Source organism: Falco rusticolus, chromosome 4 (assembly GCF_015220075.1).
Source record: "Falco rusticolus isolate bFalRus1 chromosome 4, bFalRus1.pri, whole genome shotgun sequence".
Classification (NCBI taxonomy): Eukaryota; Metazoa; Chordata; class Aves; order Falconiformes; family Falconidae; genus Falco; species Falco rusticolus.
In genome coordinates, this window is record NC_051190.1 from 78,652,637 (window position 1) to 78,680,596 (window position 27,960).

Genomic DNA, 27,960 nt, shown 5'->3' on the forward strand with positions numbered 1-27,960 from the left:
ATGGTAAGACCGGCCCCAAGCTACGTGACGCTGCCATGGGTGAGGCGTGGTGTGGTTTTGTTCATATGCCCTGGTGCAGAAGCTTAAGTACCTTGGCAGAGATTTTGTCGGTGCTGATGGTGTGTAGATGGGATTAAGTCTTCCCTGTGGAAAGGAACTTGTGGTGATGCTACGCAACAGGAGGACTTGTTTTGAGGCCATGAAAGCATTTTCCTGTATCTTTCCTTTTTTCACTTAGATAACAACATCAAAGAAAAAAAAAAAAAACCCAAAACATTACGTACCTCAACCTCAATTAAGCCTTCCATTAGATACTTCATGTGTTTATGGGGGATGGAGAGGGAACCCAAACCACTTACAGGCAAGCTGTATTGTTCATTAAAAACCACCCCAGGACAAACAGTTCCATCTGCTCCTGCAAATCTCAAGTAGGAAGATGACCCATTATGGATTTTTAGTGTTTCCCAATTGCATTTAATGTTGGCTACCAGGATGGGCTGTTAAAATGGGCGGGGGTGAGAGTGAGGGCCTTGGAGCAGCATCGGTGCAGCCTTTCTTCCTGAATGCCTCTGTTTACTTTTTAATCTTGTTTCCCTTTATACTTTGTTTTGGCGACATTCCCACAGCTTAAACTGTGAGCGGTGAGATGGACCTGCGCTCTCTGAGGTCTATCCAGCCTTTGAAGCGTGGCAATAATAACTGATGAACGTGGCAAAGGCTGGTGAAGCCAAGAGCTCTCCCCCTCCAAGGAGACCCTGATCACATCCCTTAAAAATGAAAGCAAAAGCTGCCAAGTGCTCAGTGTGGGAGTGGGAGGGTTGAAGACTGACAAAAGGAAGACATTGTTCAATTAAGGCTTTTAGTAATTGTTTCCCAACTGAAGAGCAGTAATGGCTGTGCTATCTTGCAGGTAACCTTGGCTGTGGTTTGGTGACAAGTGGAGGTGACCCCAGGCCCTGCCCAAGGGCTCTGGTAGCACTGTCATCTCCCTGCTGTGCAGGCTTGTGTGCCAGCATGACCTCTGCTGCCTCAAACTTTTTTTTTCTTTCCTTTTTTTTTTTTTTTTTTTTTCTTTTTTGGCCAAGTCTGCAGCCAGATCAGGTGCTAGAACACTGTGGTGTGGTGGACCACATGTAGATGGGATTGGGATGATCACGAAGGTGAGTCCTGGGCAGGCTTCTGTGACTCGGCAGCATAGGTTGGCATTTTGTGGGAAAAGCCTTGAACTGCTCACGTGCCTCTGGCTCCTTTGCAGCCCTGGCTGCTGTCACCAGATCCAGGGACACCCTTGCAGAAAGGTCAGATCAGCCCAAGACGCAGCTGAACCACAGATCTGAAAAATCCTTCCAGGGCTTGTCTCATTCTTAGGAACCTCTGCTGTCTTCCAAAAATAAAATCAAGCTATCACCCTGCCACGGTGAGGGTCACTCTCTGTTGCCAGACTTTAGTGTTCTGAAGCTCTGGTACGCAAGTTCAAAGCAGAGATAACGGTGGAAGACCACACAGGCTGCCTAAACAGTCCGGGGAAAATATGCAGCTGTAACAGCAAAGCAGTTACTTCAGTGGCCCGTGATTTTAATTTCTGTTTTGTGTGTCAAAGGTTTATTCTGAGGATTGCACTTGGAATAATAGTAGGAGTTTGGCTTTTTCCTTGTCAGATCCTGCTCCTGTTAAGGTTCAGCATGCTTGCTTCCTGCAGCCAGCTGTTATCCACCACCTAGATGGAGTCAGGGTGGATCATTGAATCGTGTAGCGCTTTTACAGTGTTTTTTTCCTCCTCTCTCCAGCCTGTTGATAAAGCAAGCATATGGCTTCCAGCACCTGTCCTGGGGCCCTTCCTACTGCCGTAATAGCTGTGGAAGTCCAAAACAAAAGAAATGCCCTACAGAGTAGGTTTCTGGGCTAGATGAAAGGCTTTGTTTTAAGAGAAGACTGGCTGTAACTTCTTTTAAGAGTTTAGGTAGGTTTGCAGTCACTTCTAAAATCCCTTATCTACTTTTTTTTTCTCCTTTTTTTGGTATTCATTACCCCATAAAGATTCCAACAGCAACCAGTCAGTGTAAATAGATGGCAGGGAGAATGAGCCAGACCTTCACCTCCAAGCTACAGCATGCTTCTCTCTTTTAAATTTAAATTTTGTAATTTTTTGAAAGCAGCCAAAACTTCACACCCTTCCGCTTATGGATTAATTACAAGGTTGGGCGCATCAAGCTTTCACTATGATAGAACAGAGTTAAAAGTTGATGCAGTTGATGGGAATTGTACACTGCTCCCTGCCAAATGGCAGCCTCCTCATTTTGTCACAGACGCACAGAATGGTGTGGGTTGGAAGGGACGTGTAAAGATTTTCTAGTCCAACCCCCCTGCCACGGGCAGGGACACCTTCCACTAGACCAGGTTGCTCAAAACCCCATCCAGCCTGGCCTTGGACACTTCCAATGTCGAGGCAACTGCAACTTCCTTGGGCAACCTGTTGCAGTGTCTCACCACCGTTCTCCTAAACGATTTCTTCCTTATATCCAGTTTAGACCCTACCCTCTTTCTGTTCAAAACCGTTGCCCCTCGTCAGGCCCTGGTAAAAAGGTCTCTCTCAGTCTTGCTTATAAGCCCCCTTTATATACTGAAAAGCCACAGTAAGGTGTCGCCGGAGCCTTCTCCTCTCCAGGCTGACCAGCCCCAGCCCCCTCAGCCTGCCCTCACAGGAGAGGTGCTCCCTCGCTCCAGCCATCTCCGTGCCCCCCTCTGGAGCTGCTCCAGCAGGTCTAATGTGGTGGGCTCCTGTGCAGGCAAATACCTTATGTTACTTCAAGAGAAGATGACACCGGTTTCTCATTCGTCAATGATGAGGGGAGAAGTCAATCTTATGCTTAGGAGAGCACTGTTAATGAACAGCTGGGTGATGGGCTGACTGACTGCAAAGCCAGTCCGCCTTGGCGCCGGAGGCTGGATGGTTACCCAAGGCGAGACTTGCTGAACCCGCAGGGCCTGTTTGGCCGTGGTGCCCTGGTTTGCTGTGGTGGCAGAGTCTCCGTGTGCCTGAGCAGGATCTCGGCAGCGGCACAGCTGGGCCCTGCGTGCTAAGCACATGCAGAGCGAGGCCGGCAGCCCCAACAGTGGGAAGCAGCTCATGTGTATGTACCTAGTTTGTGCTAGACTGCCTCAGCGCTCCTGCTTCTCAGCTGAGGCAAACCCTCTGCTGCCTGGCTGTTGGCAAGCCTGGCTGTTGCTCTGCTTCCTGCCTTCCCATATGGTGGCTCATTTTAAAATAAGATGTTTACTAGGAGCAGAAATTGTAAAAGTAGGCTAACCAGAGGGGGATTTACAGCAAAGGCTAGATGAGACAGTGTGCCTGGGTTGCAGTGAGGGCTCATCTTCAGGTTACTTACCCAGCTGTAGTGTTAAAAAGATCTAGAAATCCACTGGGTCCTGGCTGCCCCTGGCTGCCCCTGGCTTACGGCGGCAGAGGTCCAACTCCTGCACCAGGTCCTCACAGATGAGGCGAGGAAGAGGGGGCAGAGGCTGCCTAGCCTGCGGCACAGCAGGGCCCCCTACGCTGCCCAGCTCATCCTTGCCAGCCTGCCCCAGTGCCGCCCTGCCAGGGAGGAGAAAGCAGGTAGGTGATGGACCAAGTGAGCGGAAGCAGTACCTGCATGCTGGGCAGAAGAGGAAGTGGGCTCAAAAAAGTGAGGAGTGGCCCAACACTGGCAGCTACGCCTTTACCATGTCAGTGTTATTCTGGCAATCTGAGGTGGTGTCTTTGCACTGCACTGAAAGGGGGTGGAACTTCCAGCTTTTTCCCTTTGCCCTGGGGCTATTCCACCCCACATACTCAGCAGGAAGCAGCCACCATTCATTCCTTAGTGTGGTGCTCATCCAGCATCCCCTGGCACCTGCAGCGAGGTGCGATGGCAGGTGGGAGTGACAGAGGCCCCTGGAAGATGCAGCATGATGCACAACACCTGGGTGCTGTGTCCTCATCTCAACCTCCTGCTCTGCTGAGCCTTTCCAGGCTCAGATCCTGGAGCTGTCGGGGCTTGTAGGCCTGTCTGCTACACCAGCTTGGAGCAAAGCTGCTGCTAGTGCTGCTTCTCCACTCACGGTCACCTTGTTGCTTTGGTGGTCCTGGGTTTATTAGCATGTGCAGCCCCACCCCTAACATTTGAAAGGTGCTCATTTAAAAGAGGGTGTTGGGGGAAGGCTGCTTGTGGCCCTGCTCAGAGTGCATCAGTGTCATGCCCGTGCAACACTGGATATGGGAACAGCAGAAACTAACACGGTAAGCCATACTCTACTATGTCGGCAGTAAATTCTGATCACTTAAGAGAGCCAGAAATGTTACTTGGAAAAGTTGCTTGTTTGTTTTTCCTATGAGCTTTCCCCTAGGCACACACTCCAGTTCCCCTGATGCAGCTGTTCTTAGATTTGTAGAAACCTCGACTCACCAAAATCAATTATATCAACTTTAACAAACTTCCCGATAAAGGCAGTTAATCAATTACCACTGTTTTCATCTGCCATAGGGCTTCTGCAGCTGGTTTTATTTTAAAACAATCTAATAAACCAGAATATGCAACTGGAATGAAGTATATTAAATCAAGATGAATGTTATGTGTGTAGAACAATCAATCTGTAATTTTACCAGGATGATGAACTACCCTGTTGTCCCAACTACTGCTGAGCCTGTACGCACATCACAGAAAATCTCACAATGGCACTGGAGCTCGGAGCTGCTCTGCAGCCCAGGCTGCCGAGAAGCGCATGCCATATGCTTCATTAGTAGTAGGGAAGTATTGTTTGTAACTCTGTAATTAAGATTTGTGCCTGAAAAATGCCTATTTACAGGATGTTAGCTTTCTTGCTCTAGTTTTCAACTTCAATAAATATTCATGATAATGCATTGTACATAGGGATTTCAACTGCTTTTCTTTAAGCAAAATTAATTGTATTTTGAATACCTCTGGCTCCTTTTTTTTTTTTTTTCATTTGAAAGTGTGAAGAAATTGCATAGGCTAAAGACTTCAGAATTCAAAGCTAATGCTAATTTCAAAAATCACGTATTACAAGAAATCAATGCTTAGTATGAACTAATTGGTAGTGCAGTTTGTGGGGTGGGGCGGGAGAAAGGGGAGGAAAAAAGCTTGCAGCTGTGGTTTGCCTTGTGTAAAAGAAATGTTCACAGATTGTTTTCTACCTAAAAACATACTGAGGATTCAGAACATCTTTAGGTGAACTTGTGCAATGACCTTAGTTGTTCCAATCAAGACAGGAGTTTTGTTTGGTTTTGTTCTTTTTTTAAATCCTGGGAGTCTAGAATATGTGACTAACAATACAAACACAAACGTTTCCCCCAGTCTTAAAGAACAGTTAATTAGCTTTTTGAAGTCAGTACAGCCTCATCTTTGCTTATAGCCCAACTGCTTCAGCTACTAAAAATGCTAGAGTGGCTTGTCCACAAGTGTTTCAGCAACCACCAAGACAAATGTAATCCAGAGCAAGTTCAGTAACCACAGACCTGCTTAAAGTTGCAAGAATCTGTTCACGATGTCAGTGTTAACCAAGCTGGGCTGAAAAGCAGCCTGCCTCTCCCTTGAGCTCCTAACATTTTTGGCACTGCAGATAATATGGTTGGAGATGAAGAGGATTTCAGGCAAACATCCTGTGTTATGAGTACAAACTAGCACTCGTAAGCGTATGTGTGCCCCAGCATAAACCTTAGCTATTTCCCAGTTAATCCACTCTGTAGAGGACTTAATTACTGCCAGAGATTGCAGCTCAAAGTCAGGAGTTCAGGCTCCCCACTAATGCTCAAGAAAGTTATGTATCTCAGAAAAGATGGCCTACTGAGCAAGGTGCTGCCAGTACTGAACAGTAGGAAATGCTGTGGAAGGAGTCAAGTTTTATCTTTCAAAACAGTTAGGCATCTACATCAGCTTCCATGTCTTAGTTACCAGCTTCAGTGCTGGGGACCTGCGTGGGCTGGGTACTGTGCAAAAAGAAGACCGGACCATCCTTTCCCATTATATATAAAAATATACTGCTAAACGTCTGAAGAACTTCTTCGCCAAAAACTGAAGTAGCTTGACGCTTCCAGGCTACGGGGTGGGATTCTGAAACTACAGTTTTGAACAGAGGTGTTTCAGACTTGCTGAGCGTTCAGCCAGATGACCTCCCGTCAGTACCAACTCCCTGCTCCACAGACAGCACGTAGCTTTTTAGCTAGTATCAAACGCTCGTTAATGCTGCTCACCGTGGCCATCAAATGATGTTCTGCTGCATCTGAGAAGCAGCAGGTCTTCTCAGTTAACTTCTGTATGTATATAGTTATCTTCAGGTTTCCAATGCAGGTACTTAGTTATCTAATACATAATGGGGCAAGGATTAACTAACTGAGTGTACAGTTAACTGGAAGGGAAAAACTTCACCAACGTAAAAGGAAAATCAACTGAACTGAAAAAGGCCAAATATAATAAATTGCAAAGCAGGTCCTATACCGTACACAGAACTTGTGATCTTAAGTGGCTACTGACACATCCTTTTTCCCTTCCTTTGCTGTAAAAGAGAGTGGGGAGGCAAAGGGAGATCAAGTGAATTCAAATTTTCTTACTGTCCTACCGGATTACTGTTTGGAAACAGTGTGAATTATTAGGTAACATCTAAAAACTGGTCATATGTTTTATCTTCAGATGTGTTACATACTAATTCAACAGCATACCAGCATTCCAGTGGGAATAAAAGGTCTTTTTTTGTCAAAATCATTTTATTAAAGTTAATGTCATAACAAGCTCAAAATAACACATGCTTCAGAAATAAACTGGATGAAAGATGTTCTGAACGGAATATGAATAGTTTTGAAGGCATGGCAAAGCATCAGTTGCAAGAAACCTCTGCAAACAGGTGCAAATTCAGTTGGTGCAATGGAGAAAAACCTCAAAAAAGAAGCCTGCCGGGCATGACTTCTGTTTTTGTAATGCAGTTTAATAAGTTAAATCAGAAAGAGCACAATTTCCATGGCTGCAGAGATCCAAATGTATTTCTTCAATAACTAGCCCCAGCACAGGTTTTTCACTGTGAGTACTAACAAAACAAATTTAGCTGACATCTTAACATAGCAGTAATATATATATTATATACATGATAGATGTTTGACTCATGCAGCCTCCTCAGTTATGTAATTTTTTAATTTATTTACTCAAGAAACATTATAAAAAAATAGGTTTGCAATTTTTATTTTACTCCAGTGTTAGTGCTGCATCACCTCAGGCAAAGACAGTGTTTCAGATAATCTAATTTGGCAAGAAATCTGCCCTAATTCTTAACCTCATTTTTGTAAATCCACGTAGAAAATAAATGCAAACTCTTTATACAAAACAAGAGCAAATAACTGTACCCATATAAAAGGGGATTAATTCCCTTGGATTTTATTATCATGGCACATACTTTATAGTTTCACAACAGCATACTAATTTTCATTTAGGTTTTTAAACCCCAAAATAATGTTGATGAACGGAGTTACCATAGTCAGCTGACTCATGCATTAAGCAATTCATGTTCTTTATCAGTTTTCCCAACAGCATCAGGATTGGATAACGGGTCAAGGTCAGCAAAGAGACTGAACCAGGCAGTCAAGTCTTTAGGATTCTTTGTAGGTTCTGAGAAGAAAAGAAAAGAAAGAAAGAAAGAAAAAAAAAAAAAGAAAGTACAGACCTGTCAGCTATTCTAAAACAAAACTGAATGTTTGACTGAGGTCTAACAAATGCCACCCTATTGTTTAATTTATTACTAAGGGCATTTCTGACAAGAAAATTGGAATGAGTGATGGCATTTTAAAACACTGCCTGTAACAGAATACAGAACTTTAGTAAGAATGAATGTTTTGCATCTGTCTGCCTGTGTCTATTTTATACAGCTCCTCCCACGTTAAGTACAGGAATACTTTAATTAAAAATAGAAACAATCTTGCTCTGTCTAGCTTTGTTTCATGAAAGGTATTTTATTTGTGTGTGCACCTGCATGCCTGCAAAAAAGTAAAAGGAAAGTGAAGTCAAATGTTACTTTCAACCTCTCTTACAGGACTAAATTCCTTTGTCTAAATCCACTTCATGTGACTCTTCTGTCCCCCTATATATGGCCACACAAGGCCATTACTCATCTGGAATGAAGTTTTAACAAGTAAGTATTGGCTGGAGAGAGAGTGGGGGGTACATCTGATAGCCAGTCCCAAGTACAGCTTCTAGTATTAGGGTGTGTTTTTTGATGGATATAAAATAACACGAATCAAGAATACATTCCAACATATTTTATTGCATCTATGTGCCTAAACTGACATCAGATTTCACAGAGGTCTCCTGCCTTCTCTTATTCCAACAGGGCAGATGTTCATGTTAAAGCAGTGACAACTTTGGCTGCTATGAAGAAGGAATGTCACCACTTGCTTTGTTTTTTGTGACCCTATGCTTAACAGGTATTAATTATACTGATAGTGAAATAAGATGTGCTCTTCCAATCAGAGAAATAATGTCACATGAAAGCATTCTTTGTGACACAAGGAATTTATGGACAAAATAGGCTCCACTGGCATGATTTTCATCTCCACCTCTGCAAGGCTGGAGTATCTGCCGCCTTCACACACACAGATTTCAAAGCAGATGAAGGCTGGTCCTTTTTATGATGAAGGTACTGTGGCTGTGGTATTGCGCTCATTTTCAAAACACCTTAACCCTCTTTTTTTTTCTGCTGAGCTGAAACATATCAGTCTTTTAATCCTGGGAGGCAGGGGAACAATACCCTTTGCTCTTTTTTTTTTTTTTTTTTTTTTTTTCCCCCTGCACTGAGTGTCTTTGATGTAGCTTCTGATTGAATGTGAATGCACAGGATAGGCTACAAACTGGCAATAAGGGTTCAACGTATTTCTGGTTCACTTATCCATAAAACCCTAGTCAAAATCAGCAGGGCTTTGGCTCAGTAGATGGCAGGACTATGCACTCTTGGCTCAGTTGCAAGAAGTGAATTAAGTTTCAAACAGATCATTACTGATATGATGTATGTTATCAAAAAAATCTGCAATTAGGGCTCTTCTGCCTTATCAGTAGCCTGTATTTTAGTCACAACGTCCTCCTAGAGCTTCGGAACATTGTTTAGCTTAGACAAAGCGCATGCAGATGCTAATCTGTGTGACTCAAAATTGAAGTAGTAAAAGAAACTGTACTTTCAGCTCCCTCATTATATAGTAAATCACTCTCCTGACATACTCCTAGCACTGAAGCCTACCAAAAATACACATACACACACATGTCATACACATAACCAATGCTGAAACAGAGTAGTTCATTAGTAAGCACAAGATTCTTGACATGTAACTACTACAAAAGTAGGTTTTATTATGATAGAGTAACTGAGAGGACTGGAAAGATACAAGAGTCACAGCTAAAAAGGAAACACAAAATGAAAAAAATACATGACTATCACCTTTCACAGGCGTCTTGTTAGCATTCACATTCAGGCTGTTCGGTTTCTGTGCTGGCTGTGGTATAGATGGCGGGCTCACACTGTTAACTGCCCATCCTAAAATTCAATAATGCAGCAGCATTAGCATGAAGAATTACTTTTACTCCAACACCCTCTAAGCACAGTGCACACCTCAGACAATGGAGCAGAATATTATGGTTATGGCCATTTATATCTTTTCTCAAACACAAAAAATCAGGAGTCAGATGCTGCAGACAAGCAGTATCCTTAGGAGGGGAATATCTCTGGATCAGTTTCATCACCTCCAGATTCAGGCAACTGTACTCTTTTCAAACCTTTAACCTGGCCAAAAAAATATTTTTTTTTCCCTTTTACCTAATCACAGTTAATACCTGTTCACAGAAGGGACAGCACAATAATCAAGTCAAGCATAGCTGTAAGGGAGAAGAATATCACTTAGATTTGGGCAAAAATGTCACACATGCTAAACATTTTTTCCACCTTTCCTTACTTTTACAGTTCCAAAGACATTAATTTCATCAACTATTCCAGAAAAAAATTTAATTTCATCAACTATTCCAGAGAGACCTTAGATTTTTAATGTTGAAGTTATGAATTCTGAAAAAAATAATTTCTTGCAAAACACTTGGAGGAATTAATTTCAAGATGCACTACTTCAAGTTAACTTAAAAGTAGGTTTTAATGAAGTATTTAATTTTTTTCTTCACTTGAAAGGATGTTCTCAACAGGGAGAGAGTAACTACGCAGGAAAAAGCAAAACTGGGTATTCACAACTTTTTGTTCTTACATGTATATTCTGTAGCCACAAAAGAGTAATGAAAAATATAGTTAATGAGGCCAGATGAGGTAGGCTAGCAAAATGAACTAGGGGTGTCATACCAAGGAATCATACTAGGAAAAAATGGAGCATTTTTGTCCCTGGCTTAAGACATCTAAATTCTTATGCTTTATCATATTTAGAGGACTGGAGGTCATAATTTTAATTTCAGTAATAACTCCTTTAAGCGTGACCTGATCAATTATCCATCTGTCTCTGGGATCCAGTAGATCTAATTCTGTAGTACTGCAAACAGGATACTCAGCTGTGCACACAGTTAGTTTCCTTATTCAGTCTCTTTTTTCTACAAGTTCACATCCTTTTCTACTCTCTTTGTCCTTCCTCCCCTTACTTTCTCCTCTTTTGAGAGCCCTGTCAGATATTGGTAGCCAGTGCCCTCAGTTACTGTAACAGCCACATAAACCCTTCCTCTCTCCAGCGGATTATTCTCCTCACTCTCTGATCTTACCTTGACTATAAAAGGTCTGAAGCCCAAGCTGTGTTGTTAAAGAGAAGCAAGAAGAGCGTTTCTATAAAATCACATGAATTAGGAAGGAAACTTAAAGCCACAGGCATCCTCTGTATCACTAAGGAAACAAATCAGACACTTCAAAATCAGGACGCAGAGCACTCACATGTATTTGTTCTAGGCAGAGGTGATAAAGGCTTATGAGCTAGCCTGTGCCCACCGAAAAAGAGATTTTTACAGTTTAAACTTCCAAAAAGCAAATCTGATTCGTAAATAATGAGAAGTATGGCGTTAACACTTCAGAAAGACATACTTTTTCAGGTATTTTCTCTGCTTGCGTTACAGAAGAGGAGAATGGCAGAGGACATTATGCACAACTATAGTAAACTGTAATGCTTTTATTTGTTTGGAGAGGTATTGCAAGTGAGTGTTTTAATATGTCAGCGGATGGCAACGGATTAATTGAGTGGCTTAAGCTAATAGGGCCAAATCCTAATTTCAAAGAAATGAATGGGAGTGCTGCCTGGAAACTTTCTGTGCAAGTCCCAGGGACTTCAGTGAGATCAGGAGTTGGCTCCCTGAGACCTCTCTGATGTTTGTTTACACTGTGTGACTGGCAGACCACAGAGTGAAACACTGCAGACTAGTTAACTCCTTTGGAGCCCTCCTTTTGAGTCCCTGGACTAAGGCTTGGCAAGTAGCACATCTGTGAGAGATGGTCTGGTTCTCTGTTCATTGAAATGCAGGTAGCTCAAATACCTCTTAGGAAACAAAAGGAACCTAACAGCAGCAACAAAAACATCTAACCAAAAATGCTCCAGAAAATGTGGGATGCTTTTGTAATGAACCTACCCATCTATGAAGGTATTGGGAAAGACTGACACAGAATTTTTATTGAATACTTTACTTTCATGAATTACGTCTTTAGTGTCGACTCACAGTGAGCTACAAGGAACAACTTTGCTTTTCAAAACCAAACTGCAGCCTATCAATGTGAAAGTAGTTGTTGGCCCTAAGCCTGTTCTGGTTTGCCTGTTCAAAGGATGGCTTTGTTACGTGACTAGACAAAAGATTATTGCCGAGACAGCAAGGAAACCAAACAGCTTACTTTTCAGCTAGCATCTTCACAAATGTTACCACAATTAAATTTGGAAGTGGAAATGGTGAGCTGCACATTTTCTTACCAACTAGAATATACACACACAAGTAGGGAAGATAAAGAAGAGCCATTAGTGGTACGAGTAAGTGAGTAAATGAGGCCGCAATCAGGAAAGAGAAAGCCACTGCTCTCTCTGAAACAGTGGAAAGGTGGTGAAACTACAAAGCTGTATCTGGAGGAGAAACTAAAAAGGTTTGTTGGGACTGTGCACAGCAGATTTGTTTCATATGTGTGTGTAAATATATATATATGTATACACACACACATATTTATATGTATTTTAAAGCAGCACCTGGTAGTCCCATAGCAATTCAAAGTCCCATTGTGCTAGATCCTGCCTATAAATACAGCCAGAGAAAACTCCAAGCTGGGAATTCCTGACCGTAAGAGTTTATAACCTACATAGCATTGTGCCTGTTTTACAGATTAAGATCTGAGGCAGAGAGAAAACAAAGCCCCAAAGATTTATGAGCGTGCTTAACGTAAAATAAGTAAGTAATCCCACTGAAGTTAATAGAAAAGTTAATGTGCTTAAAGTTAAGCATGTGAGTTTTAAGAATCTTTATGGTTTTAAGGCCAAATTCACACAGGAAGTATGCAACATTGAGGCTCCAGTGTAGCACCTCACACTGAATAATTATGAAGCAATTCTACCAACTGGGGGAGGGGGAACACATGTAAAAGATGCATCACCAGTCCTCAGTAAAAATATCCATAATTCATATATTCTAATACTTCCAACTCGTATGTTTAGGTATGTTTATACTGCAGTTAGTATTTTATTTAAAAAAAAAAGTCTGTTCCCAAATTCATTGAGAAGGTCAAAGAAGTGCTGTGAAGTGAAACGATATGCAGTTTAAGATTAAAGATGAGATTTCACAAGATGCAAAATGGATGGAATCTCACCTTCTGTTAGAAAATAAGAAAAAAAATAAGAAAAATAGTCTAATAAAGTTAAAGAAAGACATTTTCCTTGGCAACTAGAGTCAGCTGGGAACATGCTGATTATCAGATACAATCACTCATCTGATTAGCCCTGACTTTTCAAATGCCAGTAGATCAATTACCATCATCTTCTGCCAAAACCTTGGAAATCCATTTGAAAACATCAACATATTTTATTCTTCCAATACAGATTTATTCTTTTTCTTATACAAAAAAATTCTGGGATGCCAGGATGACTGCAATGGATTTTCCATTTCTAGTGTTCCTGGAATGCAACACACCTGAGTTCTGATTTTGAAGTGCTAATAGTGCAGCCAATGCCAGTGTATTGTGCAAATGAAAGCATTAACAACCACCTCAGAGAGGATGCCCAGCCCTGTTTGCCACCGACACCTCAAAAATATTTTTCCTTCTAAAACATGTTTATATTTAAAAACATGTAAAAACTCTGAAAAAAATAACCCATAATATTTCTGTTGCTATTTTCAGTAATTTGCTTAAGATGTGTTTATGTCTCTGTATGAGGAAAGGTATTTTTCACTGTTTGTTTTCCCCCTTTCAATAGATACTATGTCTGCTTCTGGTTACAAACTGTTTTGACAATGCAACAACTAATTCTCATTATTTTTTTAGCTTGTGTTTTATAAGGTCAAATCCTACTCTCTATCAGTCATACTCACATATGCATGTTCCTCATCATAAAAATACATCTAAAACTGTGCATCACGGCAAATGTCACTCCCCCAGTTTCCATCTAAGCACTGAAGTCCGTGAACCCAAATATCTTGCTTTAGGGGTGGTGGTGGTAACTGTATCAATTGTAAGGTAAATTTGACTTTCTAGTTCCCGCCAAAACATCACAGGTGATTTTACTTTATGTATGACTGCCACCAGTTGCATGGGTTCCAAGAAGCAGTCTTCAGGATGGAATCAGCCTGCTAGCCTTTCCTGTGTCACTCTTCCCCAAATGAGATTTAACTTAAGACAGAACTCAAAAATTGAAGGCTCTCTTCCAGCTTGCAAAGCCCTAGAAAAAATCTAGAAAAAATGTGAGGAGGACAAAGGTAGTTGCTGTTGGCTGGTTACCACCAGCCTGCCTTCCTCCCTCCCTCCATCAAGGCCAAAGCAGCAGCAGGAAAACTCTGCCCTAGTCCCCCCCTCTCCTTTCTTTTCCCCACAGCAGCATGGAAAACCCAAGAAAATGAATGCATAGAAGAAAGGGTCGCATCAGCAGATAACCAGCCTACAAGAGGAATCCACCTGTATGGTTGCCAGCATGAGACAATGCATTCTACCTTACCTATATCCCTACACACAACAGTATGGGATTCTTTGAAAAAAACCCAGAAATAATCCAGTGCAATTGATTTTCATTAAGTTGTTTAAAAATAGTATTTCCAGACAAAATACAGTAACCCATTTTAGGTTCTCTGGTCCCTTAACAGAGACAGAAGTTGTGATTTAAATAGCAAAACCCACTCAAACAGATTTTCTGTTACAGAAAAAAAAATAATATCCCAAAGGCCTACATAAAATTTCAGGAAGCTCAATGAAAGACAGTAATTTTGACTTTAGGTTTTAGGGCACTTCATTCACAAGCACTGGATGAGCAGGGCTAGAAAACCAAATATGCCACTCATGTTTTCCTCCAGGCACGCTCTGCTTTACCTTCTGGGTTTCTGCAGCTGTGGCACAACATAAGCTGTCACCATACTTCTACATAGCAGAAAACCTAAAGCCAAAACCAAAACGCTAAGAGAACAAGATAAGCTCTCACCATGCAAAGATGATTGCAAGTCATTCATGTTTTGGTCTAACAGTTGTGAGGGCAAGTAGCCTGATGGTGTTGGTGCCCCAGAAGACGAAGCGTTCTCCACATCTCCAGCTGAAGAGTTCACAGAGAGATCAGCAAGTGCAGCCTGTCCAAAAACAGCTGTCCACTCTTTGCTGAATTCCCCCTCATCCAGGGAGGAAGCGTTGAGGATCTCATTCAGTAATACCATGTCATCCTTGTCACCAGGTTCTGACTCCAAGGACTTCACAAACTGAACCTTTGAAGCTGTCTCAGAACAACAGAGTCAAGAGAAATAATTTTTTAGACAAAGAAAAGAAGGAATCTTTTAAAAATATCCAATCTAGGTTCTGTATGTGAAGTGAGATGGAATATTTTTGCGTGAATTTTTGTTGTTTTCTCTTTTAGACCCAATTCTCTTGGATGGCTGGGCTTGTAGCTGATGCAACAAATAATTCCATGATTATCTCAGATAACAGCAGTGAGGTTAAGACTCATTTCTCATTAAAAACAATACTACAAGTATGCTTAAAAAACAAATAAACACCACACCAAAATCATTACATAGTCTAATATTTAAAACATTGGGGAAGACTACTTTTATGTTGGTTTTTGAAGCATAAAACTGCCAAAAATTCAGAATGGTATAAACTGAAAATAAGTAAAAGTCGGGGATTATTCCAGAATTTTGTGAGAACATACTTGAGATTACTTTGATGACCTTCTGAGCAGTGCTGGAACTATTGGGGTATTTCCCCATGAGAACAGGTTATGTTACACAGGGTTAGACTTCCACGCTGTTCAATGCTGTAGTAACCTTTTTTCCCCTCTTTTAGGCTGCTGAGAAAGAACTGGGGCCACTTTGCTTCTGACTCCCCTTGCTAGTTTTTCTAGCACCAGTGCTGCTGCTGAAGAAGCTCTTAGACCACTTGAGCCATTACTCCTTAAAAAAAATTGTTTTCCTATTTTAGAAATGTTGAATAGTTATACAAAGTACATGAAACTTGTAACCAGGATCCTAACCCTTCTCTCTAGCTTACAAAGTATTTGGAAAGTGAAAGAACTATCAAGGAACCCAAAGTGTTATTTTACTTGGAAACCTTCAGAGCTCCACTGTGGCAGTATGCAGAGGACAAAAATGGTGGTTAACAACGCTGATAACGTTATGTCACCGAAACTCTGATCAATTGATCTTAATTATGCTTGTTTTGAACTTGTGGTAAGGCACAGAAGCAGCTTCAGTTTTCCAAGGTTTGGGTAGATCAGCTGAGCTCTCCAAGTTGCATACAACTTGCAAATATGTTTTTAACCCTTTTGGGTTAGGATAGAAGACTGATAGTAACAAAGTGGTTGCAACAGGCCATTTTATTTAAATGTAACAGCCTTCTCAGCAAAGTTCCCTTTTAATAGCTGTAATAATTTACAATGAAATGACTGAAGTTGAGTCATAAGAGAAAAAAGTGCAAACCTGTGTTTTAAAATAGGCTGGTGAGTCAGCATACACACCTACGTACTAAGAAACAAATAAACCAACACATAATATAAGGATTTTATTCGTTACTGATCTCAGCTCTGAGATTCATCTCCTTTCTAATTCACATTTTTATATACCTCTGTACTGCCTGACAGGGCCCAAAAATTAGAAATGGAAACATTATAAACACGTCAATCTCCTGATGCTCCCACTGGACTATAACTAAAATACAATAGAAAACAATTTGTTCTCATGAATTTTCAGGCTGGTTTGTCATCTTCAGATAAACAGCAAAGAATATTAACATTGTCCAAGCACCTACAATTCCTCCAAGCTATTCAGCAGGTGAGGCAGATAGGTAAATCCTTCCATAGGGGAAACACACTCGCTGTTTCAAAGGTACTTAAGAACTCTATGGGGCATCACCAACTCAAAGCTGCTTTCAGGAGGCCCCTTTGTGAACTTGGAAGCCTTGCAGGGGGACATGCAAAGGGAGCATTAGCTAAGACCTACTGCCAACACTGTACCTAATCACAAAAGACCTATAATGGAACAAAAACTTTGCAGCAACACAGCTCAGAGCAAAGTTCTGCTTCATCTGGGTAGCCCATTGCAGTAGTCCCATTATTACTGGGAGAGAAAGTACAACATATAGCTGAACATCTGAAGGGCCATTAGGTCTTCCACCAGAAATCAGGAATGACACATTTCCTTGTCTCAGCAGTCTTTCTGATATTCCTGCAGGGACAACACACCTGGGGCAGAGGAGGATAAGGTGGTGCTTAGGCTCAGGCTACCTTGAGTAAGCAGCAGTAAGTTCTACTCTTATTTGCAGTAAAGGTTATCTTGAAACCAGTCCTGCTTATCAAGATACTACTCATGTGGTATCTCTGCTAGATTACTAGAATGATAGGGACTTTGTTACCTCACCCGTAACTCTTCTATTACTACTCTTCCTGTTTCTCACCGCCTGTTTTCAGTGTCAAAATCCTTTTTTTGTCTGCACATGCTGCCCCTAACCTTAAAAATGTCCATGAAAAAAACCCCAAACTCCCAATAAAACACTGAAAAAACAATGTCACTATATTCCTTTTTGTAGTTGTTTGAACAAGCCTCTAGCAATGCTCATATTCCTTTGCAAACGTGCCTCGTTTTGCTGGTATTTAAGAAAAATAAATGGGATGAGAAACTAAAAATATTTACAACCATACATGATTGGAAATACAGGATAAAGACTTCCTTCTGAAACACACACCAAAGTGTACCTCTAACTATACTACTTCACTTAAAATAATCCAATACTCATTAGCCTAAAGCTAGCTAGCATGTAAAATCAGTGTAAATGGCCGATACTATAATATTAACATAACCATCCTTATCTGATGTAGCCACCCCACAACTGTTTTCGTATTAAGTACTTGACTAAAGGAAAAAAAAATAGCCTTCTAACTGACATAGCTAAACTTGTATGACCAATACTTGTATGCAGTATCTGCATCTCCACTAAGAAGGTCCAACAAATAATAGAACTGAGTAAGCGGAAAACCAGAAGAAAAAAGGCCACTATCAGACTTGCATCGACGTTTTCTATTAGGCACAAAAGGCATCACTACCTTATGTACCCACAGATTAGAGCTGCTTCTGCACAGACAGCTCAGGACCGTTCCCTGTTTGTACCTTTATGGGCGATTCCCCACACAGGTAGTTTCCCCACAGCGCAAAAGGCTGCCTGTGGCAAATCCAAAGTCAAGGTGTTTGCAAATGCTCTCTGCCTTACCCACCATGAAGGCAGTGCCTTAAATACCCCAAATTACACTCTCTGACTAAACCGCAGAAAGGGATTTTTTTTCTTTGCTTCTTTACTTGCTTTTTGCGTTGCCACAGTTGCTTTTATTGTTGTTGAAGGTTTTTTTACTCATTCCTCTGAGATGTTTGAGTGAAAAGCAAATTGGAAATTATAGGCAATACTCTTACCACATATGAAAACTCAATATAAAACTTTTAGCCAGATCTTTAATGTGTTACATGGTAAAACAGTATACTTGGAAAAAAACAGCACATCCCCTTGAGCTGCCATGGATCTAACAAAAGTGTAAGGATAGGAGTAGAGCCTGGAATGAAAAATTGCTTTCTCATGTGTGTATGAGAACAGCACAGCAGATTTAATTCACTATCTGGCTGAAAGCAGTCATCAGCTCTTATATGGTTTTAAATGGACTATATAAATTGTTTCTGATATGTACATTTCTGATATAAAATCTTGTGGTTACTAGTGTATTGCCAATCGGTTGTGATACAACAACTAAAGAACCAAAAAGAAAAGTTTGTGAAATGTTATAGGAGGGGTAAGGATTACAGTGGAACCTACTTCAGCAGGGCAGATACGATACAGTCTGGTATACCTAATTTTGAATCCCTGTTACAATGTGTTTTATCCCCTGGAAGGTTTACTTCTTACTGTTACATCAGAAATAGTGCATCTGCATGTATATGAAGTTGAGTTTCTTTTAACACTGTTTAAATAATGCAGCTGAATAATTTCATTCAACCTCTCAGATTATGAAAACAATTAGGATCCAAGATGAAAAGTATACTTGAAAAGCAGATGAAAAAAACATGCACAAATGTTGCATACCATTTTCTTGAGGCTGCAGGTCTACTAAGTCATCTATGGCACCTAAAAGCAAAACAAAACAACAAAAAAGGAAAAAAAAAAAGAAAAAAGAAAAGCAACAAAGGAAGATCTGCAGTACACTGACAATCAGTATGTATAGCCCCAAAGGCAGTTTTCTTAAGTCTCTTCACCTGAGTTCTGCTTGTGGTTACAATTTCCTTGTAACGTGGATATGACATCCTTGCCATTGTCAGCTGTAATTGAGATCCATAAACATGTCAAATTGCACTTGGCACAAGAACATGCTTGTAAACAACGTCACTGTAAGATCAACATGCAATGGTTGTTTGGATTCACATTTTAAATGAACCTGGTCACAATGGATGAAAGACTCAAGATATGAGCATTTCTAAGCGGTGGGGCAGATTTCGTAGTAATAACTTGGGGGGAACCTTCCTTTGAATCACCGCCCTGCCACACTTGCCCATCTCCAGTTTGAGTGCATCCAACAGAGACAACTGAAAAACTCAGACGGGTCACTGCCGTCCTTCAGAAGCGGGGACACTTCTTTCAGAGGCTTGCACTTACACAGGCCAGGAGAGAGCACAAGAATGCCAGGACCTCATTACTCCCTAAATCACCATCCTTGACAATATGTTCTTCCTCATGACACCGACTCTGGGAATGGGGAAAAGGAATCTTCCCCCAAAGCACCCCAGGTCAGTATATAAGCACCTCTTCTGCAGGAAAATAAATGGGCTAAGACCAATAGGATGGAAAATGTATAGCTCAGCGTTATAGGCTATGAGAGGTGAAAAAACCACCACCATGTCCCAACCCTAACTAACCTTAAGTTCTGAGCAAGTTTCTTAGATTAGACACAGAGTCAAAACAATCATCTAGATTCCATTTACCAGTGAAAAGAAAGACGCTTCTCTCAGGTGATTAATCTCATTTAAGATATGTAGCAAAACAGGAGGGATGAATTACCTGCTGAACATGCCTTTCTCTCCCCATTAACTGTTGAGGAACTAGACAACTAAGTCTGTAGCTCTAAAGGCAAATGAAGAGGTTGGTTACAGTATTATCACAACTGCAAGGCAGATCTGCTGGAAGCCTCAAACTTGAGGCTGGAAAGGAGAAACAAAATTCTCCATAGGGGAATAAAAACTGAATGCCAAACCCTTTCTAAGGCCTGTTCAGCAGAACTGCATGAATCAGAACAGCTTGCTGTTTGAATCGTATTATTTTAACAAGGCTTTACCAGGACAATGACAGAAACATGCTACCTGCACTAGAATCAGCTGGTCATTTAAGGACCCATGATCACATCTTACAACACCAGATATAGATAGGAGAGGCATAAACACACGTGGACAAATAGACATGATGCTTCCATAAAAGGACAATGCACAAAGCTAAAGGGGAAACACCCAACCTAAAGTGACTGAAAAGGGGAGAAAAGAAAAATCAGAAATGGAAGTTCACGAATGGTGGGATATGGATGGCCGCAATTCTGTAATGAAGAAAGCACAACTGTTGCTGAAATCCTGCCTTAGCTCTGTTGTAAACATGATGGCACCAATCTTAAAAACATCCATAGTATATTAAGGGAAAATCCAGCGCAAATGATAAAAAATTGCAAGTCATGAAGTAGTTGATGAGGAAAACTAAGAAGAAACACAGCTCCATCGCTAGTAGCACTACATTTGTATTACTTTAGTTCATATAGAGTACTTTAAGAAAAAAAAAAATCTTAGCAATGGCACAGACCCACTAGTGTATGGAGATGGAAAAATTTAGCTGAGCAGGCAGAAGTATTCCAAAATACTTCAGTTCCTTTTAGGGGCGACGGAGAAAGAGAAAGCACAAGTTATTTATATTATGGATGATGGTGAAATATTTTACAGTCCATAAGTAACTGAGATTCTAGAAAACATCTGTTAAGAAAATACAAGCCAGATTTTGTATCCAAGAATATTAAAATATCTCATCAAAGAGATATCTGATCTAATTAATTGCAAAATGGGTGAAACATCAAAACACCGGAAAAGTGGTAATATTGTGTCAGTATTACAAAAAACACCCAAACAACAACAACAATAAACGGGGTGACTCAAGTAACTGTAGGTAGCTTATGGGCTGGTAGCTCACCACTACTCCTAGGCAAAACATTAACTGAATCCTGTTCAGTATGGGATTCAGCAAAAGAGAACGAGCATAATAAATGCTCCTATAATAAAAGGTGCTTTTATGGAAAGCAGACCTAGTTAAAAAAACCCAACTAATTTCATCCTTTGATAAAGCTATGAACCTTCTTTGGTAAAGATATTTGTTTAGAAACAACTTGACTTTGCACTGCATAGCCTTCCAGCTAAAAAGTTAGCACTGCATAATATCTGTAATGAACATATTGAATGGATTAGGAACATGACAACTAACAGATGTCAAAAAACAGTTGTTAGGAGAAATAATTGCAAAGTAGAAGTGTTTTTAGTTTAGATCGGCAAGGTTTAGTGTTATATCGATCACTATTCAATGGCTTTAGCACTCATCTGGAAGTAAACACAATATCACTCTTGAAAAAATTGTGCAAACAGACTATAGAGGTGGTCATTCAGTTTCTGTGGTCAGAGCTGGGAGAGTTTTATACCACTGAGTCGTAAGTCATATCTCTAGGAATAACAAATATAAGCCATACTGCACAAAGGAAGAATGAATCCTGGAAAGCTGTGCCCAAAAGGAACTGAGACTTGATAAACAACAAATTCAAATACGAGCTTCTAACTTGATGTTGCAGCAAAATGAGATATCCTTCTTGGATACAGAAACAGGAATGTGATTTTGCCTTCCAGAAACATGACAGCAGAGACCAACATCAGAAATGTCTTGCACAATTATATATTTCATATTTTTAAAGGGATGTTCTAAAGTGGAATGGAAACAAAAACTTCAGAAATAAAGGAGTAGGGAAGATGTCTCAAGGCATCAATATGCTTAGCCTGTCAAAATGAAGATCCGAGAGGAGTCTTGATTTTAAGTATCTTCATGGAGAATACAATACCACATATTAAAACGATTCTCCATTCATTTAGTAGAAAAAGATATAATATAAGCCATGGCATTACTTTGCCTGGAAGGACCTCTGGGGGTCATCTTGGCCAAGATCCTTGTCAGAGCAGAGTCAGCTATGAACTTAGGTCAGGTTCCACAGGGATATGTTCTGTCAAGTCTTAGGGATCTCCAGGGAGGTCTTCAATCAGGGAGGACTTCAAAAAGTCCATGCACTTTTTCCAGCACCTCACCACGCTTACTGTAAATGCTATTTTCCCTTTCTGTCACTTGTGTCCACTGCCTCCCATTCTTTCACCATGCACCTCCAGTTAGAGCCTGGCTGTGTCACCGGGTAATACAACCTATCAGGTCATTAGCAGCAGCTGAATATGACTTTGCCTAACTTTTGGGCAGAAGTTCTACTGAATTCATCAAGTTCTTCACATAGTACATGTTTAATCACTGGAACAAACTAGCAAGCTAAGTGTCGTGGTTTCCTTGTCTTGACACCTACTAATCCGTAGATCCTTTCCTTGAAGACATGCCCAATGTAAGAACTATACTTTGGAAGACAAGCTATTTGACCTATCTAAGAGTAATAGAATGACATGTAAGAGATTAGTTTTAACAGATATTCCTGGCCTTGAGTTTGATGCATTTGTAAGGATTCGCTGGGTGAAGCTGAACATATAGAAAACAAAAATGAAAAAAACATGCATTACAGCACTCAGAAAGTTATGATAGCGTGAAATAAAATACCTGAATAGTTTGACTCCTTGGTATGGCTTTCCTCATCTAATGATATCAACCTTAATTTGAAAGAATAAGAGAAAAGTTGAGAATAGTATTCTAAGGCTACAGAAAAATAATACATTTTTCTCTCTTTGGTCACATCACTATAAAATCATATCAATAATAAATAAACAATAATTCAGATGGGCTCTTGCATTTGCTGTAATGCTGGTTGGTTATTTAACTTTTACTATTTCATTGGTGGAAGTCTGTTAAAACCAAAATTAGATTGAAGACCAACTATCAAAACCTACCACCTTTCCATTTTTAATCTAACTAAATCTCTGTAATGAAAAGTACAGTGAATTTGGTTTTCCAGATTTGGTCTTTCATAACTATCATGAAGGAGATACAACTGTCCCCCCAAAAAACCCAAAACCGAAAAAAAAACCCCACTTTGCAATTGTCTTTTTAACAGCAACTAATTAAAAATCAACAGTCACGTGAGTTTTGTCCTATGTCAGCAGATTTCTAGAAAAACACATCAGCAGTGTTGATGAAAAAGCTCTTGACAGAAAAAAAAAGCTGGGGTTTACATGCAATTCTTATACAAATTGCATGTAAAAAAATATACTCTTCAATGAAGAGTACATACCTTCTAACTGCTATTACTTTGTGTAACACCATTCAACCAGTAGGGAATGAAGCAGCCACAAGGCTGATGTGGCACTGAAGAGGACTGACTGCGCAGGCACATCCTCCCATCCCCTAGTAGCTACAGGACAGGAGGAGCCACCTGCCCTGCTCTTGAGAATAGGCTTGTGGCAGAGCAGAGGAGAATTAGATGCAGGCTATACTCCAGTATAATGAACGTTTAGTGTGAATGGGAAGTTCATGAGGATTTTAAAAGCTTTGCTTTGAGTAATTCTTCTAGAATTTTTGATGTTTATTTATGGTTTGTTTTAGACAGCAGAAATGGTGACATTTCCCTCCCTGTTCTTTGACAGACAAGGAAAAATACAATCCATAAATAAAACCAAGGACAATCATGACATGGCATGTGATGCATTTGCTGGTAGGTGCCAATGCGCACATCTTGCCTAAGTCATGTGTTCATTCTAGAACTTTATATTCAAACATTGAGGAAAACAATTGTTTATGAAATTCTTTATTATTGTCAGGAGATGCAGCAGATTCAAGGAAGTGCTGTGGCAACAACCACCTGCTAAAAGGTACTTGGGTGAGTCTTTTCTAATCTGAATAGCATCAAGCCTGGCCAATTTATAAACTGGTTTTTGCCTTTGGTTCTGAATCTAAACAAGTAAAAGGAATGCAAAACTGAAAAATCCATTATTACAAATAACCGAGAAAAATCCACTAATCAGTCAAGCTGTTCTCTGCTTTTTGACAACTGATCCTTTGCTGGGTGCTTCATTTAACCAGGGATTGTCAAAACAACAGGTGGCAGCAGGATTATATCAACACTGCATCTCCTCGCAACTGAATCCTGAATCCTGATGGTCCCGTAGGGGAGGGATTGCATCTCGTTCTCCTGTTCTCCGCTCCCCACAGCAGCCCATTCATAAGTCTCTCAGCCTCAGAACTACAGGTAACTCAAACCTTGATAGCATCAGCTCACTTAGATGTACTATATACTAAATACCTACTGCTTCATTGGATTACTAACTGATGCTGTATACATTACAAAAACTAATCGCTGCTCAAAGCAATCAGGAATCCATATCCTATTCCCAGGTGAAAGGAGATGCTGCTGAAGGGAGAAATACAATGCCCATATATCTTCTCCCATGTGTAGCTGTTTACCATTTCTTTTGCTAAAGAAAAACTGAAGCAAAAGCTGAGAAATAAAGAGAAGGCTAGGAAAGATGAAAAGCATATAAAAGGTTTAATGGGTCTTTTTCAAGCTCTTAATTTCACCGTAAAGTTTATTAGTTTTCATGTACACATTGCAACAATTCAGGAATTCTTGTATTAAGCTTACTGTTAGCTAATATGATCAGACTAGCTGTGTCTGTATTTCCATTTATAAATGTTCAGTGACTTTAGCAATGAGAAAGCAGATTATAGAAAAAAATGCTTATTATTTTAATATAAAGGCCATGTGACTTACTGACTCTGCTGATCTTGTACTGATTTGGTGCTTTCAATCTGCAGGTCCTCCTTTTCTGCTTTTTCTGTTAGTTTATTCACAGGATCTTGTAAGCTCTAGATCATAACCGTAATATAAATGAAGAGAAAAAACAAAATAGAATCAGTTAAGCAGAAGTTTATCATTTAAGGCCAAACCAGGCTACAGAACCTACATAAATTATGCAAGAACATTTTTGAGCTGTATCAAAACTATATCTGACTCAAACAAGCAAAATAAAAAATGTTAGAAGATACTCATTCAAATTGGGTCACAATAATACACTTTATGTAACAAGGTGACTCCTGGCTACTTCTAAGCTCATATTCTGTTTCAAATATTTCTAAGTAAAACAATCTATACCATGTGCAAAGCAGGCACTGAGTGCATGTTTCTTTGCCATTTGGGAGGTTTGCCTTTTTTTTTTTTTTTTTTGAAGATCAGAAAAATTCATTCCTTACATCTGTTTGTTCCTCATATACTGCTTTTCTTCTTCTTTATTCTCTTATTTTCCTGACACACCTACTCACATAACCTTGGCAACTGTAGTGTAGTGGGAAGGTACTACATGTACTCTCAATCTGAAAATGAGGGTTAAAATCTTGGATGATTAGACAGATGGAAGTTCAGGTGTGGTATTCTGAAACCCTGCTGTCCCTTTGTAATCTGAAAGATCATGCTACAAGGTAACAATTTGCAGTTTCATAGTCAGTATTTTTATAACAAAAATTTGGATGTTTGAACAACCTACCACATAAAAGATTGTAGACTGACTCTTTGAGATCACAGATGTGATAAATATACTACGGTTTGTCCCTGTTATGCATTAATTAGGATTTCTGTATGAAAAATTAAGTAACTGAAGTTAGTAATTAAATAATCACAGATATTCGCAATGTGAATATTTGGCTCTATCCAATGGTTTTGCTGTGAAGGTGAAAACATGCTCCTCTTTCCAAAGTCCAACTCAGTTTCAGAAAAATAAAACCATGTTTCATGTGAATAGTCCTGACCACTTTTAATTAAGTTTATTTACGTCTCACTGATATCCATAGTAGTGCACCTCACCCACCTTCTCCCGCTGCCCCCCCAAAAGCTGAGGCTAAAGCAAATAAACCCCTTTTGTGCCAAAACTAACTAACACAAAAATGTAGTGGGTTTGCATCTGGAGTTTTAACAAAGTGGTAGTATGTTTCATCAGAATAGTAAAACAAAATAAAAGCCATGGTCTATAAGTCATCCCATCTATTGAATAGAAGTTAAGAGTTCCCAGCCCATCTGTTACAAGAAAGGCATTCCCAGGCATGTTGCAGGTCTTGTTTGCACTGTCCTGTTAACTGGGACAGATGAGTCCCCAGAAGGGGCATTCCAATTTCTGCTTGGCTCAGTACTTGTCTGTATGAGGAAATCTATATTTAGTGCTCTGGAAACCAAACTAATGGACCTGTTGTATACTGCAGTTGCATTTTTATCCTCTCAGTAAGTTAATTCTTCTATCTAGAACCACAGATTAATTTGTCATAAGCACCTTTAGCACTGCAGACATCATGCATCAAAATGCACAAAAGCAGCAATAATAAAGAGGCATTAAAGACATTTATCTTATTCTGTGGTTGACACTTTTTTTTGACACTGTAACAGTGCTAACTAGGATCACACGTAAATCTACTTCTTGGATTCCAAATAACGGACACTAGCCACCTCAGCTGGATCACCTATGAATGAATGTATTACCCTTTAACTGCATTTGTACTGGCTATTGATTAGACTGTACTTCTTGTACTATTAACATTAATCACAGAATCACAGAATCACAGAATAGTTTGGGTTGGAAGGGACCTTAAAGATCATCTAGTTCCAACCTTCCTGCCACACGAAGGGACAAATTGATGGGAAGTATTCCATTGCCTCAAAGAAGACCTGGATTAGAGCTCAAAAATGTAAGAATATGCACTATACTTGTAGAAAAGTGCAGTGCAGGGAAAGACAGCAGAGCTTTGCATTATGGGGACCGTACTCCTCCAGGCACCAGGCAGTTGAACTGTCTGGGACACCTTCACAGTAGGAGACACAGTCCACTGTAATCAGGAGGTGACGGTGCACCAGTTGTGGTGCTACACCTACCACTAAGTATAGCAGCACAGAGCCTGCCCCAAGAAGGATGTAATGGTTTTGAACAACAGAACTACTCTAACTGCTGCCTAATTATACCAGTTAAAGAAAGTTATCAGGAGTAAAAATCTTCTGCATCTTCACCAAGAGAAATACAGAGGAATCAGCATCCGTCTTTAAGGAACTATATTATGGTGCTTCCTTTGTAAGTGTTTCAGGAAGTCCATATTTAAAGAACTGTGATCAAACCACGGAAACAGCATATAGAATGGAGCTCACAAGCACCTTGGGAAGGAAACAGCATGACAATAATGGCAGTTACTATTTCCTGTATTAGAAAAATAAACATAGCTCTGAAATATAGCTTTGATTTCAATGGAGATTATGATAAATATTGTTTTAAATCAGTAGATTTATTTTAATACAATAATTCAATATAATAATATAATTCAGACAATATTCCCTCAAATTCTGATAGCAAATAATGAAATTATTTTTCTCTCCCCTGCCTCCCCCTCTGCTCCACATGGTGACGTGCACTACAAACTGAGTTATCTTTTTATAAAGATTTTAAAAAGCTAGAGAATGGGTATGAAATAAAACTGAGTGTTAAAAAGCTACTCTCAACCATTTTCTAAACGTGAACCCATGGTAACGTGATCACTACTGTCAGCATGCATAGAAATCACACTAACAATTCTAATTGTTTCAGGTTACATCAGAAGAAGGGAAGTCCCATCATCTAGCAAGTGTAGTGATTAAACGAGACTGTAAAGACACAGACTGAGTTCAGACAAAAGCAAGCACCTTTCAGTTGGGTGTATGAAGTGTCCCTGACTTCACTGGTTCAGAGCAGACAACTGTGTAACTTCGCTCAGGGGCACTCATACAGACTCTGTTGCGAGCTACACCAGTATGTGGCTTAAGGCAGGATCCTTGTACGTTCAGAAAGCTATTTTCCTAGCTTGGTTATTTCTCTTTTACTATATATATACATACACACACATATATATATATAAAAATATACTTACTATCAGGGTAAGACTGTACATGGTAGCAGAGCAAGTTCACAGTGAATTCACTCTGCCTGTCTTGCCTGTTCCTACAACCAAAAGTCACCAAGTGATATTTTGCACGCTCCCAGTACTCAGACCAAA

At 40.1% G+C, this 27,960-nt stretch overlaps 1 protein-coding gene across 3 annotated transcripts in view; it reads right to left on the minus strand.

The window, feature by feature from the left end:
* Positions 1-6,740: 6,740 nt before the first annotated feature.
* The window catches only part of ICA1 (islet cell autoantigen 1), a 74,155-nt gene continuing 52,935 nt past the window's right edge, over positions 6,741-27,960 (minus strand). Inside the window, exons 9-15 of one of the 3 annotated variants that reach the window (XM_037383119.1) lie at positions 24,674-24,768; positions 22,570-22,619; positions 18,948-19,010; positions 18,778-18,819; positions 14,654-14,935; positions 9,466-9,561; positions 6,741-7,649 (exon numbers count right to left, since the gene is read on the minus strand). In XM_037383119.1, coding sequence (XP_037239016.1) covers positions 7,528-7,649; positions 9,466-9,561; positions 14,654-14,935; positions 18,778-18,819; positions 18,948-19,010; positions 22,570-22,619; positions 24,674-24,768 — 750 coding nt within the window. In that variant the 3' untranslated portion in view covers positions 6,741-7,527. The remainder of the gene's footprint in view (positions 7,650-9,465; positions 9,562-14,653; positions 14,936-18,777; positions 18,820-18,947; positions 19,011-22,569; positions 22,620-24,673; positions 24,769-27,960) is intronic. The other 2 variants (XM_037383120.1, XM_037383121.1) reach the window with 2 other exon arrangements.